At 56.4% G+C, this 18,435-nt stretch overlaps 8 protein-coding genes across 10 annotated transcripts; 6 read left to right on the top strand and 2 right to left on the bottom strand.

The window, feature by feature from the left end:
- Positions 1–167: 167 nt before the first annotated feature.
- IUM83_02473 (Large Conductance Mechanosensitive Ion Channel (MscL) Family) lies at positions 168–1,004 on the top strand (the record flags this gene model as incomplete). Its single annotated transcript, XM_067926397.1, has 4 exons — positions 168–426; positions 530–619; positions 693–794; positions 865–1,004. 4 exons carry the CDS (start codon positions 168–170, stop codon positions 1,002–1,004), a joined length of 591 nt encoding a protein of 196 aa, XP_067796440.1.
- A 997-nt stretch (positions 1,005–2,001) lies between these two features.
- Positions 2,002–4,116, top strand: IUM83_02472 (Sulfate transporter 4.1; the record flags this gene model as incomplete). Its single annotated transcript, XM_067926396.1, has 1 exon — positions 2,002–4,116. One exon carries the CDS (start codon positions 2,002–2,004, stop codon positions 4,114–4,116), a length of 2,115 nt encoding a protein of 704 aa, XP_067796699.1.
- Positions 4,117–4,349: 233 nt separating this feature from the next.
- IUM83_02471 (uncharacterized protein) lies at positions 4,350–6,018 on the top strand (the record flags this gene model as incomplete). Its single annotated transcript, XM_067926395.1, has 2 exons — positions 4,350–5,052; positions 5,117–6,018. 2 exons carry the CDS (start codon positions 4,350–4,352, stop codon positions 6,016–6,018), a joined length of 1,605 nt encoding a protein of 534 aa, XP_067796487.1.
- A 437-nt stretch (positions 6,019–6,455) lies between these two features.
- On the top strand, positions 6,456–7,125 carry IUM83_02470 (Large Conductance Mechanosensitive Ion Channel (MscL) Family; the record flags this gene model as incomplete). 2 transcript variants are annotated; one of them, XM_067926393.1, is made up of 4 exons in its annotated part: positions 6,456–6,558; positions 6,643–6,732; positions 6,800–6,901; positions 6,986–7,125. In XM_067926393.1, 4 exons carry the CDS (start codon positions 6,456–6,458, stop codon positions 7,123–7,125), a joined length of 435 nt encoding a protein of 144 aa, XP_067796757.1. The 2 variants fall into 2 exon arrangements, with proteins under 2 accessions (XP_067796757.1, XP_067796756.1); XM_067926394.1 differs by having other exon boundaries at positions 6,797–6,901.
- Positions 7,126–7,681: 556 nt separating this feature from the next.
- IUM83_02469 (Sulfate Permease (SulP) Family) lies at positions 7,682–9,799 on the top strand (the record flags this gene model as incomplete). Its single annotated transcript, XM_067926392.1, has 1 exon — positions 7,682–9,799. One exon carries the CDS (start codon positions 7,682–7,684, stop codon positions 9,797–9,799), a length of 2,118 nt encoding a protein of 705 aa, XP_067796731.1.
- A 932-nt stretch (positions 9,800–10,731) lies between these two features.
- IUM83_02468 (Sulfate Permease (SulP) Family) lies at positions 10,732–12,840 on the bottom strand (the record flags this gene model as incomplete). Of its 2 annotated transcripts, none has more annotated exons than XM_067926390.1 (1): positions 10,732–12,840. In XM_067926390.1, the coding sequence occupies one exon, from the start codon at positions 12,838–12,840 to the stop codon at positions 10,732–10,734; it is 2,109 nt and encodes a 702-aa protein (XP_067796540.1). The 2 variants fall into 2 exon arrangements, with proteins under 2 accessions (XP_067796540.1, XP_067796539.1); XM_067926391.1 differs by having other exon boundaries at positions 10,732–11,982.
- A 2,490-nt stretch (positions 12,841–15,330) lies between these two features.
- On the top strand, positions 15,331–16,848 carry IUM83_02467 (Serine/arginine-rich-splicing factor SR34; the record flags this gene model as incomplete). Its single annotated transcript, XM_067926389.1, has 1 exon — positions 15,331–16,848. The coding sequence occupies one exon, from the start codon at positions 15,331–15,333 to the stop codon at positions 16,846–16,848; it is 1,518 nt and encodes a 505-aa protein (XP_067796733.1).
- Positions 16,849–17,290: 442 nt separating this feature from the next.
- IUM83_02466 (uncharacterized protein) lies at positions 17,291–18,250 on the bottom strand (the record flags this gene model as incomplete). The annotated part of the gene is made up of 2 exons (XM_067926388.1): positions 17,291–18,112; positions 18,215–18,250. 2 exons carry the CDS (start codon positions 18,248–18,250, stop codon positions 17,291–17,293), a joined length of 858 nt encoding a protein of 285 aa, XP_067796683.1.
- Between the last annotated feature and the right edge of the window lie 185 nt (positions 18,251–18,435).

The following is an 18,435-nucleotide window of genomic DNA, read 5'->3' as shown; positions in this document are numbered from 1 at the left end:
GCTATCTAAAAAATAAATAAATAAAAGATGATAATTATCCTACTTTTTCACACTTCAACTAGTCCAGTCAAAGTACGATCTGATTCGGACCCTGTTTCTGCAACATCTCCGTTGTCGCTTGAGGGTCCACATAGCATTGCGACCTTCCAGCGCTACAGTTGACAAGCATGCGCTGGAATCCCTTCCACTTCTCCGCGCCGCGGCCCGCACCTCCGCCCGAGAACACGTCGCTCTTGGGCCGCGTGCAAGAGTACTCGATGCCTCACGTGGAGGGAGTGCGCGCCATGCTGGGCGACTTCCAGGACTTCATCCAGCAGGGCAACATGATCGACCTGGCTGTGGGCCTCATCCTGGGCTCGAGCTTCTCCGCCATCCTCAACTCGTTCGTGGTGGACATCCTGTCCCCAGTCATCAGCCTCTTCTCGGGTAGCTTCAATAGGACGAGCAGTATATAGAGGGTAGATTCGGTGTAGGTGCAACAGTGTACCAATGACAAAAGTATATTTTCATTGTTGTTGCTCTGATGCAGAGCGCAGCCTCGCCAACTACTATTGGCCCGCACGGTGTCCCGCGAGTGCCGTCGGGTGCACGGGCAAGACGTGGGAGACGTGGAAGCAAGGTACTGTACCATTTTGTGCGTTGAGGACAGTACTCTAAATGGTGACGTTATGTTTTATTGTGGAATTGAAAAGCGCGGGACGCCGGGGCGGTGACCATCAACTACGGGCTGTTCGTGGAGAACGTCATGAACTTCCTCATCAACGCCGTCTTCCTCTTCTTCGCGGTGAAGAAAGGTGGGTGCCGTAGAAGAACCTGGGGTTTTGTAGATGTTTCGGAGGTTGATGTTATACTTCTTTTTTGCAGTGTTTGAGGTGGTGTTCAAGCGCAACGTGCTAGTCAAGAAACAGTGTCCGTACTGCAAGGAGTTCGTCAAGGGAGACGCCACACGGTGCAAGGAGTGCGGCTCGGATATTGACTCGCCGCGCAATGCGCGCGGTGGATAGGAAGGGTGGATGACGGCGGCGGTAACAAGTGCTGCAACGAAGGACTTGCCACTTGCTTCCTCGTTCTGCCAGATGAAGGATTTCCGTGCTGAGTTGTAGGCAGCTTCTGTGAGCCGGAGGCTGAGACTGGCCCCACGCAAATCGACGTGCCGCGTTCGGGCGCCCGCATTGGCGACAGCGCACGCCAATGACACCCCGCGACAGCGTTGACACACGCTGCCGTATTCCGGCGTTGAAAAGACCAGCTGAGACCGTCCGCACCATCTGTCCATCACTGCCGACTGCAGTCCGACAGTCTCCGTTGAAGGCGAGTCATGTGCCGACAACTTGACTTGAGGTGAAGCCCCAACGAATGGAGGCGTCGGCTGAGAAGCGCCCGCGGACGCGTGTTTGTCTGCAAACTGCAGCGTTGCTCGTCGGGTCCCGCTTGGCATCGCAGTCCGGATTGGCATCGTTTGATGATCAGAAGCATGCCAAACTTTGACGGACTGCACTTTCGATTCTATTACCGCCGACTGCACCTGCATGTCCGGCGGTGGAGACCTCGGCGACTTTCACATGCAATCGACAAGCGAGGTACATGTACCGGTCATCCGCGCTTGCGAGCGCACTGCGGACCAAGCAGCAGTGAGCGGTTGCTTGCTCGAGGACAGGTCTGCAGGCTGCCGCATGACAAATGCTTCTCCGCCTTTGCACTGCTGGTCCCCCGTCAAGTTGACGGTCAACCTCCGTCAGGCACCCACGCACGGATCCCACCCCGCCACCTCGACCGCATCCGCCGCCGCCATTGGCGAGCATGACACGTCAAACCGAATTGATCCCTCCCGAACATCGGCGGCGCGTGTCCCAGTCGCGTTAGTCGTCTGCGGTGGCCACGTCTCTCCGCGCCAAGCTGAAGCGGAGCTGAGACCGAGCACATCGATCCTGCAGTCACATGCCATGCCATTCCAGCTTTTGCGGCGCGCAGCTCAAGTCGAAGTCGAGACTCCTTAGCAAGATGGCGGCGTGCGTGCGCCAACTGACGGGCCACCGCGAGAGCGAGCGCTTCGCGCTGCCCAAGAAAACGTGGACGCAGCAGCTGCAGCACTACGCGCCGATCTTCCGCTGGCTGCCGCACTACAACATGGCCAAGGACCTCAAGTTCGACATCGTGGCCGGCATCACGGTGGCCATGATGCTCATCCCGCAGGAGGTGTCGCTGTCCACGATCATGAACGTGCCGGCCCACCACGGCCTGTACACGGCCGCCACGGCCCCGCTGGTGTACGCCATCTTCGGCTCGAGCACGGTGCTGTCGGTCTCCAGCGGGTCCGAGGTGTCGCTGCTGGTCGGAACCATCCTGGAAGACATCGACGACGAGGACGAGCGCGTGGCCACCGGCATCATGATGGCCTTCCTGAGTGGCTGCATTCTGCTCATCGTGCGCATCCTGAACCTGAGCCAGCTCGCCGACTTCTTCTCGCGGCCGGTTATGGGCGGCTTCGTGTCGGCTGGTGGCATCCTCATCATGCTGTCGCAGTTCTCCAACGCGCTGGGCATCAAGTTCGCGTCACAGGACTACCCGCCGCAGACGGTGTACCAGATCTTCAACCACATTGGGAAGACCAACTTGACTGCGTTCGCGGTGGCGGCCATCTCCATCGCGTACCTGTTCGGTGTCAAGATTTTCAAGAAGCGCTTCTTCCCGTCGCCCGTGCTCATGCAGCTCTTCGAACCGGATAAGCCGGAGACCCACACCAAGGCCGAGGAGATGGAGCAGATCCAGACGCCCGTGGTGAACAACGCCGAGGTCTCCCACAGCCATGGCTTCTCGCTTACAGATCAACAATATGTGAGCATGGAGACTTCGCGGCAGCGGCGCAGCTACACTCCTATCAGCGAAGCTGCGGAGAAGAACCTGGCGGAAGAACCTCCGAAGAAGTCCACCGCCAAGCTCCTGGGAATATTCATCGTGCGTACGATTTGTGACCTCGGCCCGCTCGTGGTGTGCATCGTCGGCGGCATTATCGGCTGGACGCTTGGCTCGTCGCGCCTGAAACTCACGGGCACGATCCCCGGCGGGTTCCCCGACCCCAAGGTGCCCTGGTATGGTTTCGACTCGGGTCTCATCGCTGGTGACCGCTTCGGAACGATCTTGTACAACTCGCTGACTGTGGTCGTGGTAGTGTTCATGTCGAGTATCGCCATGGCCAAGCGTCTAGCTATTCAGCGTGGCGAAGACATCAACTGTGACCAGGAACTTACGGGTCTCGGTATCGCCAGCGTCGTGTGCGGCTTCTTCCAGGCCATGCCCCCCACGGGCGGTATGTCCCGTACAGCCGTGAACCTGCTGAACGCGCACACGCAGCTCTCGTCGATCATCACGACGCTGATTGTGATTCTTGCGCTGTACACGCTGACCGGTGCGATGTACTACCTGCCGAGCGCGACGCTTGCATCGATTATTATTGTTGCTGGCTACTCGCTGGTCGAGTTCAAGGAGGCCAAGTGGCTCTACCGCGTCAAGCGCGACGAGTTCGTGGTGTGGACTGCGTCGTTCATCCTTACGCTGGGTCTGGGCGTGCTTGACGGTCTTATCGCCTCCATCATCTGCTCCGTGCTGGCGCTCATGTGGAAGACCAAGACGTCGCCCGTGGTGATCCTCGGTGAGCTGGACAACGGCCGCTTTGTCGACCGCGAGCTCTTCTCGGAGGCGCACGACCTGGGCGACGTCATCGCCATTCGTGTCGACAGCTCGCTGTACTTCGCCAACTGCGAGCGCGTGGCCCTCTTCGCGGAACGCGAGATGGTTCGTCTCCAGGCGCACGGTATCACCACGCGCGGGGTTGTGCTGGACATGTGCAACATGAACGACCTGGACGCTACGACGATCCAGGTACTGTCGGACATGCAGGAGAAGCTGGCGGTGCGCGGCGTGCGCTTCGCCATCGCGAATGCCAAGAGCCGGCTGCACGACATCGTGGCCTCCACGAACATCATCAAGCGCATTTTGGCCAACGACCCGAGCATCTCGGTCGAGGAGGCTGTGCGCCTGCTGCGCGATCTGCCGTATTCGGGCCAAACCTCTCCATCCTCGATGTCTCGACTGTCGACGGTGCAGACCAAGGTGTAAGTGAATCAACTAACTCAAAATTCAATGTAGTTTTCCATGTCATGTGGATGAGTAAGCCATTCCGTGCGTTGCATTTCGAGATGACCCCACTGCCAAATCCTTTTCACACCCGTCGATCTTTCGACGATCCTTTTCGACGCCACCCGTCGCGCGATCCAGGATCGAACGGCCACGAGGATCCCTAGGCGTGTCATTTTTTGCGTGTCATTATCCTTTTGGCATCGTTGACAAGCATGCCATCCTCCCAGTCGATCGCTCTGTGGCTGGTAGCCACGCTGCTTTGTCTTGGTGGCTTTGATGTCAATGGACAGCAAGTCGGAACGTCCTGCTCGCTGCCTCGCATCCGCAAGTCGTGGGACTCGTTCAATGCCTCGGAGAAGTCGCTGTATATTGAGGCTGTCGGACTCGCGATGGATCGAGGGTTCCACCAGAAGTTCGTGCAGATCCACACGGAGCAGCTCACGGGACTGGAAGCGCATCAGTCGTGCGTGTTCATCTACTGGCACCGGATGCTGCTGCTGGGCTACGAGAACATGCTGCGCAGCCTCAACGCCGCGTACCAATGCATCACGTTGCCCTACTGGGACCACCTCTCGGGGTCCGCTCGCCAGGCAAGCAACAACTGCTCCAGCCTTGAAGGCTGCTCCCCCATCATTGCAGACTTCGGCGGAACGTCAATCGGAGTGAGCAAAACGCTGTCGGTCTACGGGGTCTATATCCCCTACTCAATCAGGACGGTCTGCGTGACTCAAGGCCCCGCCTATCGCTTTTGCGGCAACAACACGGGCTGCGCTCACTGCATTCTTCGGACCCGCAGCAAGTACCTGAGCGCTACTACGTATCCGAACGAAGCGTCTTTCGGGTCGGTGTACCAGCAAGTATTCACGTACAGCGACTCGGGAAGCTTCACGTCTGCGGTCGAGAGAGGCATTCACAGTACGCAGCCCCTGTGTTTTTATTTTATTGTCAGCTCTAACTGATTGAGTTTTGTCATCTTCAGATACGATTCACAACGCAGCGGGAGGGGTGATGACGTACTTGCAAGCTCCGGTCGATCCAGTGTTCTACTCGCACCACTCGCTCATCGACTTGCTCCAAACCATCTACTTCAAGTGTCAAATCGGAGATGCAACAACTTTTTTGTCTGCAGAGAACAAGAGTAGCGATCCGCGGGTCTGGACGTCCTGTACCCGATCAAATGGCGGGTACTTCAGCGGCTCGGACAACATCACCATGCGAGCATTGGCGAACGACGGCAAGACGTACGTGAACGTGTGGCAGGACCCGAACAACATCTTGTACCCGTTTTTCAAAGATCTGCCGTACCAGTACGCCGACTACGTGGACGCCAAGGACCTCAATAGCTACAGCTACACCTACGACATCAGCGGCGGGCTGGCCAACATGTACCAGAATTGCAAGGATTCCAACACATTCAGTGTGATTTCGCTCCTCGCGGATTCTCCACAGTCCCACAAGAAGAAAAATGATCCGCTGCTCCCGACGATTTCCGAGGGCACCGAGGACGATGACTCAGTGCGACTCTGGCACATTGCCCTGTTTGAGGCTGCCCAAATTGTCGGCTTCCAGGACTGGGCTGCGAGAGATCAAATGGAGATGATCGCGTGCGTGCATCACGGCGAGTGCATCGGCCCTGTCGACGACTACACCAACCTGTTTCGCACCAACTTCGGCGTCAAAGGCCACACGCGGTGCTTCTCCATCCTCCAGGACATCGCGGACGGCACACGCATCATCGGCATTCCGATGTGGCGGGAAATCACGAGTCGATTCTTGCCCTGCCCTTTGCAAGATGGAAGTTCGGACTCGGACTCGGACTCGGACTCGAACTCGGACTCGGACTCGGACTCCGACGGAGGGTCGGCAACCGCTGTGGCATAGGCTTGCTGGTGGAAAGGACAAAGGGTGAGTGAGGTATGCTTGAAGCTGCCGTGATCTCATTTGCATAATTTCAAAATCAATTGCTGTGCATCTTCGTCGAATTGTTTGAGGCGACTCTGCTCAATTGTACTCGCATCGTCGACGCTACTTCCTGCCTCAAGTATTTGAGAGTGACTCGCAACGGCTACACGTGCGAATGTTCAATACCTCTCTCCCGTTCGGCGCCCTCCCGGTAGCTCTTGAGCTCTCACTTTTGAAACTATTCGGTCTCCAAGATGCAGTTAACTGCTATCACACGCTGGAATCCTTTCGCGCCGCCACCACCACCGCCTGAAAGCACGTCGCTACTCGGTCGGATGCAAGATATCGCAACCCATGAGCTCGAGTCGTCCCGCGCGTTGCTCTCTGATTTCCAAGACTTCATTCAGCAGGGCAACATGCTTGACATGGCGGTGGGCCTCATGCTCGGCGCACGGTTCTCAGCCATCCTTAACTCGTTTGTTGTAGACATCGTGTCGCCAATCACGAGTCTTTTATCTGGTACAGTATCCGATTTGGAGCAGCCAACTCGCAGTACGTGTATGCGTCGATGAGTGCATTCTAACGGTAGATTTCCTGCTGCAGAACGAAGTCTTGCCAACTACTACTGGCCCCTGAGATGTCCTGCCAGCGCAATTGGGTGCACCAACCAGACCTGGCAGACTTGGAAGCAAGGTAACAACTACTTCACAGGCTGTGACTCGCAAGAGTGTTGTACTGACGGCGCCGTTGGGGTTAGTAGCGCGTGATGCTGGCGCAGTAACTATCAATTACGGCTTGTTTGCGGAGAACGTCATGGATTTCCTTATCAATGCTATCTTCCTCTTTTTTGCGGTCAAGAAAGGTGAGCTCAACGTTCATAATATATTTTGCGAGCGGTAAAATGGACAGGAAAGGCTCATACGAGGATTGTTGCTCCGTGGTGCAGTGTTTGAGATGGTGTTCAAGCGCAACTTCTTGGTCAAGAAACAGTGCCCCTACTGCAAAGAGTTTGTGAAGGGCAACGCAACACGGTGCAAGGACTGCTGCTCCAACATCGATTTTCCTCCGAGCTCGAGGGGAAGATGATGGCGTCTAGCAACCTGACGACGAACAAAAGTCACGCCTACCAGAAAATGTTAAAAGTACACGATGCCGCCGTACAGTAGCTCACCGTCCTTAGCGTGAAGCGAAATTACAGGGCTTTCCCACACTGTCGCAATGATCGACGGTCGGGGATGCGTCCCCCGGCCTTATGCGCTGCCACTCCACCCACTATCAGCCTCGGAGCGCTTGCTCCAGTGAAGACGCAACAACGCAAGTTTGCTACTAAAAGCTTCCATGTATTAATACTTGTCTTGCCCACTAAGCGCCACGTTGCCTCGCCTCCATTGCCTCGGCCGCACAACGACTTCACGAGCTGTTTCTGAAGTAACGAGTGGTGCACAAGAACGCGTTTTCTGGCGGTCGTGTCATTGAAGTACCAGCCCGACTTATACACCGCTATGTCCCTTTCCAAAAGTCCCATTAGTCGCATAATCATCCATCAATTGGGGCGTTAGACTCCGGACACTCACCCGGTTTGAACAGCCGTTATTTTTCGGCAATTCGACGGTCAGTCTCCATTCAGCTCATACCCCGCACAATGGTCAAGTCTCCTTGTGACGTCGAGCGGGGACTCACCCCGCGCCTCAGCAATGCCTCCGCGGCCTCCATTTACTTCCCTCCCACAAACAATAACACCAATGTCAATACCAATGCTGGCTCCAAGCAGTACACGGCTCTGGAGCCCGTGGACGCCAAGCACTCGCTGCGTTCCCAATGGGACGAAAGCGTGGGCCACGGCGTCCGCCGACTCGTGCGCACCGTACGCCAGCATGCAACGGCTCCCTCCGTCTCGGTCGCCGACATGACCGACAAGCTCCGACACGACGTCAAGGACTCCGCGCGCTTCTACTGGCAGAACCTGCTCGTGTTCCAGCGTGAGATGCTCTGCGGCGTGGCGGCCATGCTGCTCATGATCCCGGAGACCGTGGCCTTCAGCTACGCGGCCAACCTGGACCCGCTCAACGGCCTGTACGCCACGGGCTTCCTCGGCCTGGCCGTGAGTCTGTTCGGCGGCGTGCCGGCCACGGTGGCGGGCGCGGCGGGCGCCGTGGCCATGGTAATGCCGACCATCACGAGCGGCACGGGCTCGCTGGCCTACCTGACGTACGAGGAGCGGCTGCAGCACCTGTTCGTCGCCGTGACCATCGCGGGCGTGCTGGAGCTGCTGTTCGGGCTGCTAGGTCTGTCCAAGCTCTTCTCGATGATCCCTCGCACGGCGCACATCGGCTTCTTGAACGGCCTGGCGCTCATGATGTTCATCTCGCAGAAGACGACGATCGAGGTGTGCAAGAACGACTCGATGCGCTTCGGAGAGTGCGAGATTGCGGGCGACCTCGAGTGGATGAGCGCGTCGTCCCCCACGACGTGGGTCACCGTCGCGCTGGTGCTGGTCACGATGGCCATCATGCACTACTTCCCCCGGGTGCCGTACATTGGCCACTTGATCCCGCCCACGCTGGTGGCGGCGCTGATTGGCGTCGGCTTCGAGTTCGGCATCAACCGCCCGCTGCTCGGCTATGACGTGCGCACCATCGGGGACACGTCTCCTCTGAACGGCGGACTGCCGACGTTTGCTCTCCCCAAGTTCGGAGACGTGCAGGATTGGGGCGTGGTGCTGTCCACTGCGGCGAGTATCATGGCGGTGGGTCTGTTCGAGTCGCTCATGACCCTGCAGTCGGTGGTGGACCTGAAGAAGGAGCAGCTCTCTCAGACGGCCACGCGCAAGGAGTGCATCGCGCAGGGTATCGGCAATGTGTTGTGCGGGTTCTTTTCGGGCATGGGTGGCTGCTCCATGATCGCTCAGTCCAACGGCAACATTTTGAACGGAGCTCGGCATCGATTGTCGTCGTTTATGGGCGGCGTTTGCACGTTCCTGGTTGTGTTTTTCGCCAGCTCGGTGATCGAGCGTGTGCCCGTGGCGTGTCTGACCGGCATCCTGTTCGTGATCGTGATCCACACGTTCTACTGGCCGTCGCTCAAGCTCATTTTCCGCGTCAAGATCACGGACGCCATCGCCATCGTGCTCGTGACGGTGCTCGCGGCGGCGATGAACCTGGCCATTGCCGTGATTGTCGGCGTCATTTGGCAGTGCCTGGTGAACGGCTGGCAGAGTGGCCACCTCCTCACGTTCCGCACAGGAATGGAGGTGGTGCCCGTTGTGAATGCTCAGGACCGCGCCGTAGAGCACGAATTGCTCACGAATCACGAGGAGGCCAAGATCTACTACATCAAGGGGCAGCTTCTCTTCTCGTCGGTGGCTTCGTTCCGCGAGTTCTTTGACGTCCTCCACGACCCGAGTGTGGTCATTTTGGACATGCGCGACTGCGTGTTCGCCGACTTTTCAGCTGCTGCGGCGCTGCGTGAAGCTGCTATGCGGTACCGTGACGCAGGCAAGACGTTGGTGGCTCGCAACCTCGACCCGCGGTCGCTGGAAATGCTGAACCATGACTTCGGTTGGGACTCTGTAGAGCACATCCAGATCGCGACGCCAGCCACAGCCACGAACGGTGACGACCTCACCAAGAGTACGGTCGACAAGGAGCGTGCGTCTCGTTATTCGCACGGTTCTCAGGTGTCTCGTGGTTCGTTGCACCAGCTTCACATTCCGTCGCCTTGCGAGGCGTCGACGCCGTACCGCCCTGCTACCAGGTCGTAAGCAGCATGCCCTATCGTTTTAACACATGCGTGCCTATTTTGTAAAAGAGTTTATTTGGTTAGATGTATCGAGAGAGAAAAAACGATTTTACTTTATGAAATCCGCAATAACCAACGATATAAAAGCGTGTCTGAAATTTGTATTATTTGAAACGTCATTTGCTAAAAATGATCATTCCATAAATAAAAAGATGGAATGTATATTAAATACATATATTTTAATTTTTATAATTGGGTGTGTCAGAATTGGCAAATAGTGTGAAAAATATCACCACTTGGATGACCAAACCGTTTCTAAAATATCACCCGATCCGATATGAGATGACTGGTCATTTCTATCTGACAACAAGCCCGCTCGAGGCAACACTCGAGTGCAACAGCCGTGGCTCGCGTCTCCCACCGCAGGCATGGATCATCAAAGGAACACGAGTGGCAGGCTACATCAACGTCCGCACTTGTTGCACGCGGTCGAAAGGTAAGTTGCCGCGGTTGTCTTGGCCTCCGAGTGTGTGCTGCGGTGGATGATTCAAGACTGAGGGGAAGCATGCCGTTGCGGATGGTTGTCCATTTCGACCATTTCAGAAATGGTTGGTCCTTTCGGAAATGGTTCACCCAAACAGCTGAACCATTTCGCAAAATGTTGCCCGCTGACCATAACAAATTTGGTGATCATTTCGGTCGGAAAATGTCGGCCAAAAGCTAATTCTGATGGACTACGGGGGGTGGAGTAGTGGGTAGCTAACCGTTTTTTCCTCGAACACGGTTATTCCGCCTCAGTTTCTTTCACCAATGGTGAATCACCATCCCTAATTCAGCATCTATCGGACAACCCGGAATTAACACGAGAATTAGATAACCCAAGGCATAATTAGGTCCGGGAAGGGATTAGAATTACGACAGAATTATCACGGCCTCCACGAGGTAATAAAACACTTACGACCTGGTAGCAGGGCGGTACGGCGTCGACGCCTCGCAAGGCGACGGAATGTGAAGCTGGTGCAACGAACCACGAGACACCTGAGAACCGTGCGAATAACGAGACGCACGCTCCTTGTCGACCGTACTCTTGGTGAGGTCGTCACCGTTCGTGGCTGTGGCTGGCGTCGCGATCTGGATGTGCTCTACAGAGTCCCAACCGAAGTCATGGTTCAGCATTTCCAGCGACCGCGGGTCGAGGTTGCGAGCCACCAACGTCTTGCCTGCGTCACGGTACCGCATAGCAGCTTCACGCAGCGCCGCAGCAGCTGAAAAGTCGGCGAACACGCAGTCGCGCATGTCCAAAATGACCACACTCGGGTCGTGGAGGACGTCAAAGAACTCGCGGAACGAAGCCACCGACGAGAAGAGAAGCTGCCCCTTGATGTAGTAGATCTTGGCCTCCTCGTGATTCGTGAGCAATTCGTGCTCTACGGCGCGGTCCTGAGCATTCACAACGGGCACCACCTCCATTCCTGTGCGGAACGTGAGGAGGTGGCCACTCTGCCAGCCGTTCACCAGGCACTGCCAAATGACGCCGACAATCACGGCAATGGCCAGGTTCATCGCCGCCGCGAGCACCGTCACGAGCACGATGGCGATGGCGTCCGTGATCTTGACGCGGAAAATGAGCTTGAGCGACGGCCAGTAGAACGTGTGGATCACGATCACGAACAGGATGCCGGTCAGACACGCCACGGGCACACGCTCGATCACCGAGCTGGCGAAAAACACAACCAGGAACGTGCAAACGCCGCCCATAAACGACGACAATCGATGCCGAGCTCCGTTCAAAATGTTGCCGTTGGACTGAGCGATCATGGAGCAGCCACCCATGCCCGAAAAGAACCCGCACAACACATTGCCGATACCCTGCGCGATGCACTCCTTGCGCGTGGCCGTCTGAGAGAGCTGCTCCTTCTTCAGGTCCACCACCGACTGCAGGGTCATGAGCGACTCGAACAGCCCCACCGCCATGATACTCGCCGCAGTGGACAGCACCACGCCCCAATCCTGCACGTCTCCGAACTTGGGGAGAGCAAACGTCGGCAGTCCGCCGTTCAGAGGAGACGTGTCCCCGATGGTGCGCACGTCATAACCGAGCAACGGGCGGTTGATGCCGAACTCGAAGCCGACGCCAATCAGCGCCGCCACCAGCGTGGGCGGGATCAAGTGGCCAATGTACGGCACCCGGGGGAAGTAGTGCATGATGGCCATCGTGACCAGCACCAGCGCGACGGTGACCCACGTCGTGGGGGACGACGCGCTCATCCACTCGAGGTCGCCCGCAATCTCGCACTCTCCGAAGCGCATCGAGTCGTTCTTGCACACCTCGATCGTCGTCTTCTGCGAGATGAACATCATGAGCGCCAGGCCGTTCAAGAAGCCGATGTGCGCCGTGCGAGGGATCATCGAGAAGAGCTTGGACAGACCCAGCAGCCCGAACAGCAGTTCCAGCACGCCCGCGATGGTCACGGCGACGAACAGGTGCTGCAGCCGCTCCTCGTACGTCAGGTAGGCCAGCGAGCCCGTGCCGCTCGTGATGGTCGGCATGACCATGGCCACGGCGCCCGCCGCGCCCGCCACCGTGGCCGGCACGCCGCCGAACAGACTCACGGCCAGGCCGAGGAAGCCCGTGGCGTACAGGCCGTTGAGCGGGTCCAGGTTGGCCGCGTAGCTGAAGGCCACGGTCTCCGGGATCATGAGCAGCATGGCCGCCACGCCGCAGAGCATCTCGCGCTGGAACACGAGCAGGTTCTGCCAGTAGAAGCGCGCGGAGTCCTTGACGTCGTGTCGGAGCTTGTCGGTCATGTCGGCGACCGAGACGGAGGGCGCCGTTGCATGCTGGCGTACGGTGCGCACGAGTCGGCGGACGCCGTGGCCCACGCTCTCGTCCCATTGCTCGCGGAATGAGTGCTTCGTCTCACTTGACTGCAGTGCAGTGTAGATGGACGACTTGTTTGTATTCTCGGGTGGGAAGTAGATGGAGCAAGAGGACGTATCACTGAGCCGAGGCGTTAGACTTTCCTCAACGTCGCGATGCTCTGCGTCGGGAATGCTCACCATGATCGTTATTAACCACAGCAGAAAGCAGAGCGCACGTGGGCACTGCGTGGTTGATTGGCGACTGTCTCAATCGGGAAACGAGCGCGTCAAAAACAATGTTCGACATAGATTCAGGGATCACAAATTGCCCGCAAGGAGACTTGATTAGTGGGTGAGTAGGAACCGCAAACATTCATAAGTACATCTAAATCAAATTGCCTAGCGTTACATGCATTTGACCTCAATCGAGTTGCCTAGCGTTACATGTATACAGTATCCTATAATGTCCTTTTGCGAAGATTCCTTGGATACCTGCCCGCTTGCGAACTTAAAGACGATAACCTACAGCAAATTTGCGAATGATCATTTCTGTCTGCGCATGGTCCGCGCTGATGTAGACGCAGCGCGGGGGGGGGGGGGGCTGCTCGCGCGGGTGCAAGCTTACGCGTTGATTATTGACGCCGTTTACTGTACGCCTTTCAGCTGTACAATGCAATCATTATTTAATATATTTTAAATAACTAAAACGTATAATACATTATTATATCATATTAAATGGGATAACTACTTTTTAAGCAATATTCCAGCTGCGCACGCGCGAAGCCCTGCGTCCACATAGCGGAGTGCGACTGCGGATCGAGCGCTGCTCGAGGCTTGCGCGATAATTGTAACATCAACGAGCTCAATACAATTTTTACGATCCCAAAAGCAGGTAATAATTCCTGAATTATATAATTGAAATGCTTTTGCAATGATTATTTTTAGAAACGGTACAGTGGTGGCTGCACTTTATCGTTGACCGATGCAGTGCAACCTGCACTATCACGATATCTTCGTGAAGGCCCCAGGTACTTGCCCTGGTGGCGTATATTTTGGCACTTATTTCGAAGCGTGTTGGAAGTTGGCGCTTTGACGTCTAAGCGAGTTACCCTAAACTATTCCTAGTGATGTATTCCTTCCTGAGATCGTTGCGACGGCGGCTTGAGGTGATGCGCAAAGGTTAATCGGAGTTCCATTGTGGGCGTGACTTCGGGGTTTCCAGGGGTATAGTGGAGGTCGCCGGAGGTCGGAAACAAACTTGCATGGCGTTTGTATCGGGTGTCACTCTGCGCGAGACTCGGATCCTAAGTGGAATGCTTGAACTTTGTGGGCCTTACCCACAGGGACACTAGGAGCCCCCACATGATATCATCAAGGTATTGTTTCTCCACGAAAAAAACTTGCAGGTCGACTCTTTTCACATTTATTTCATTTAATGGTCATTTGAGGCGACGTCAAGGGAGGAAAGAGGGGGGGGGGGGCATTGAATTGGCCACCCGAGTTGAATTGACGCCTACTTAGAGGTGCAGTAATTTTTAAGTTACTGTTGCTTTAAACAGACCACACTGCTTGCTGTGTATTGCTAACCTCAGTCCCTGTCGGTGACACGACAGTGCCACCGGGTCCGTGCGCGCAATTGTCAACGCCAAATACGTGTACTGTACCATCCGTCGACAGGTGGCAGGTTTAGTCGCCAAAACCGAAGGTTACTGTCGCCAGGTACACGTCATGTATTAATACACGCAGCTAAGAGCATTTCCGCACCGTGGGGGAAGGAATCCCACATTCACGGTTTCCAAGAGCGCAACCGATCCAAGTCGCTGTCTACTCTCAAACTCGAATATGCGGGGTTCTTGCAGGCTCTAGATCAGATTTTATTCGCGCGCAACCCGTCAACTTTGCATTGCGGTGCCGCGGCTCTGCAAGGTACTTGTGACACTTGGCTACACAAATTGACGATTCCTCCGTCGACGCGCAAGGTGCACATTGGAACTTGCACGGACCGCCATACACTCTCAGTTCTGCAGTGAGTCCTTGGTGCTCCAGTGGAGACTCCACATGTAACAATAAGTTGGAGCGCCGCACCATTGCTCGAAAATTGCAAAAAGTATCTTCATGGTCTCACCACGATGAGCCCTCAATGATGACTCCTCATGGCTGCGGATCTACAGCAAGCAGTAGCCTCGTTTGCATCGCCTATCCATCGGGACTGCTTGCAGACGCGCTGCACTTCAATACTGTCCTATTCGAGTTCGCTGTCACCACTGATCGGCGCTTTGTATGGTACCGAACCAAGTCGAGCCTGACAGCACCTCGACCTTCTTACCCCATCATCTCTTCTCAAGTTCGTTTTCTTGTTTATGACCGATTTCTTGGGTTTGTCCTCGTGACGAGCACGAGTCCGCAGCAGAAAAGCCGGCGGAGGCGCGGAACCCACGGACCTCCACGTATCTGAGCCCGACACCATCTCGTGCACGACCCAATCCCGCCAGCACCACCACGGGAAGTCCATGTTGCAGCATTGAGGTGTCGAGGTCTCCGGTCCCGCCCAGCTGTGTCGGGCCAGCCTGGACGGCGCTGCGTCACAGCCTTTGATCAGCCTTAAATCTCTCTCGGCTCGGCCACACTCGAATCTGCCTAGCACCGCGCAAGTCCTCGCCCGACCGAAGAAAACTCGACTCGACCTTGGCCATGAGCTGCATGTCGGCCGAGCGCGAGTTCCCCACCAAGCGCCGTTTCCCGCTGCGGGCCATCGAGCGCTTCGGCATCGCCGAGCCCGATGTGTCCGTCAAGTGCTGCCACGCCATCGCCATCAGCGGCGACATGGACCAACTGGTGCGCTACCTGCCGACGGCGGTCATGCGCACCTTCAACCGCCACCCGCGTCTGCGCTCGCTGGTGCTCAAGGACGAGGAATTCATGGCCGAGGTGCAGCCGCAGATCAAGCTGGACGACGTGGCCACCAAGAACCTACTACGCGTGCGCGAAGTCTCGGACTCGGAGGAGGACGTGGCCGCCTGGGAGAACTGGAACCAGTTCGTGCAGAGTGAGACCCACGTGCCGTTCGACCGCTTCACGCAATTCATGTTCTACCTCACGGTGTGGGTGAACCGCGCGGAGAGCAAAGCCCGCTTCTTCCTCTTCTCGGACCACATCATGTCGGACGGCGACTCCGGCATGATCTTCGTCAACGACACCCTCGAGGATGTGGCGCTGCTATCGATCGAAGCGGTGAAGCCCGTCAAGGAGCTCCCGCTGCGGCCATCGCTCTACGACATGTGGTTCACCAGCCCCTGGTGGCTCAAGCCCGTGGCCAAGACCATGCTCGCCTTTGTCGGCGGCTCGGCCTTCGTCAACTTCATGAAGGTGTTCAAGCCGGTGCTGACCCCTCGCGGGGACCAGCAGGACTTTGGCATCCCGTTCAAGCAAAACAGCACCACGCTGCTCAGTAAGGCGGGTAACCCGACCAACATGCGCGATACCCTGCGCAAGTGCAAGGACGAGGGTGTCACGCTTGGCGGAGCTCTGATCCCGATGCTGGTGCTGGCCTTCTACCACGCGAGCAAGGTCGACAAGAAGCTCAACGGCACGGAGGAGACTGATGGCCCGTTCCGCTTTGTGGCGGACATTTGCTACAACATGCGCCAGCGTGTGCCGGAGCCCGCGGAGGAGAGGCAGGTGGGGCTCTACGTGACAAACACGCCCCTGCAGTGGCTGGCTGCCGACGGGGTGAATATGAAGACGGAGAAGTTCTGGGATTTGGCCCGGACATCCAAGCAACAGATGGCTGCGCAGGGCGACAAGCTCCTGGAGATGGCGATGCCGTGCTTCCTCATGGACCGCATGCTGATCAAGCCCAAGGTCGGCGACCTGCTCGGCGACTTCAAGATTCCCAGCTCATGCACGGGCGACGCCACCATCTCCAACCTCGGACGCTACATCTACAAGACCAAGCACATCCTGGCTTCCAACGGTGAGCTCACAGTGGACGACATGTTCGCCTTCTGCGCCATCCCATTCGTGGCCACTTCGTCCACGATCTGGTTGTCGACGGTTAACTCGTTCAACTACTCGCTGGCCCACAAGGTCGACGAGCAGGTCGGCAACGCTCTCTTCAACGCCTACGTCAAGATCTGCGAGAACGCCAGCAACATCCAGAAGAACGACACGATGGAGGAAGTGCTCAAGCGACTTGGACTCGAAGCCTAGGCCATCTCATAGTATTAATCCATTCACATGAAGTTCCTTATGAAGCCCTATTGCGTTCGTCCACGGCACGGCGTGGCAGTGCTCTGAGAGTCTCAGTGAGACACCCTACCGTAGTGATCACGGTAGCAAATCTACTTGGCAAAGTAAGCTGCGTTCACGTCTGCTTGAAGCAGCCATCGGGTGACATTCGCCTTGGGTCTCACTGCACATGATAGGGCTCGTACGAAGCCTGGACTTTAGATAATACAAACGTAATGTTTTTTCTCCCCCAAAGGTAGCATGAAGAATCTGCTATAGCCGTGCATCTTTCAAAGTTTCTGAGCAAAGCCGATCTCCTAGTTATTTATTACGACTTGCTACATAATCTTCGATCGAGCTGGGTAAAGTTTAAAGTTTACCCAGCTCTACCCAGTAAACTACCGCTCGTAGTCTAGCGCCCGTTTTAATTAATGAATTTGGCCGAAGTGCTAACCACTTTTTTCTCCAGTACGTCGGCATACTGTTTCAGCTCGCGCACTTGCCGCTCCAGGTCCTTCTTCTCCGCGGTCTGCTGTCGAATGTACGCTAGATACTTCTTTAGATGCGCTTGTTGCGTTCGAGCTGTCTGCTGGTAGCTCTGCGCCATCGATCGTTTCCTGTCGATGATCTGTCCAAGTCGCGTCTCCAGCTTCGCAACCAGCTGCTGAAAGTGCAGTAGCTGGAGATCCTTCCGCTTGAGTTCTGCGCGCAGTGACGTCAAGGGAAGCTTGCGCAGTTGGTTCACATGCTTCTTTGCTGCTGACCGATAATCGGTTTGGGCCTCGACACTGCCATCATCACAGTCGTTACCAGTTGTATCACCGTCCCCGACTGAAATCGAATCCCTTCCTTCAACCTGATTGTCCACACAGCTAGTAGCTGCAGGCCAAACCCGACCATCCGCCATGGTATCTCGCTGTCTTCTTCGCAGCGTCTCAATCTCTTTCGCCTGCTGCACGACGATGGCCTGCAGGCGCTGGACTTGCGCTTGCACCTGTTCCCGATCCTCCCCGACTTCAACGTCGGGCCGTTCCAATGCTTCAACTTCACCATCGCTGCTCCGAGTCGACCTGCTCTCACCCACGTCAATTCGACTGCTGCGGGGTGCCATCGCCTCGTTCATCCGCACTAGCTGCTGCATCTTCTGGAACATGGCGACGCACTGGTCGTGGTCCCCCTGAGCTCTCCGCTGACTCGCATCTCGCAGGCTCACCAATTCGTCCCGAAGAGTAGCGCACGACTCGCACTGCCCAACCAACCATACAGTGTAAGTACAAATACCACCATGCCACGGTCACCACCACCACACAAGCTATAAGTTCTGCAGTATAACACCACAACTCCCCACCTCGCGCTTCATCCTGTTCGTCTCCACACTCAGCATTGCGCACGAAGCGACACACAAAGGGCCGTTACAATGTAGCCAAGTGAGTGTCCGTCAGATGGCTACATCTTTCCCCTGTCATTTGCGATGGCTACACCTGTCATTACCACCTGTTTCTCATCCAGGGTCGCCCCTCTACCCCCGCCGACGATCGGGCTACTTCATCCGCTCGCCGCGTGCCGCCC

The sequence above is a fragment of the Phytophthora cinnamomi genome (genome assembly GCF_018691715.1).
Source record: "Phytophthora cinnamomi strain GKB4 chromosome Unknown Contig16, whole genome shotgun sequence".
NCBI classification, from domain to species: Eukaryota; Oomycota; class Peronosporomycetes; order Peronosporales; family Peronosporaceae; genus Phytophthora; species Phytophthora cinnamomi.
The sequence above is the reverse complement of the archived record's forward strand: the minus strand, read 5'-3'. Positions and strand labels throughout refer to the sequence as shown.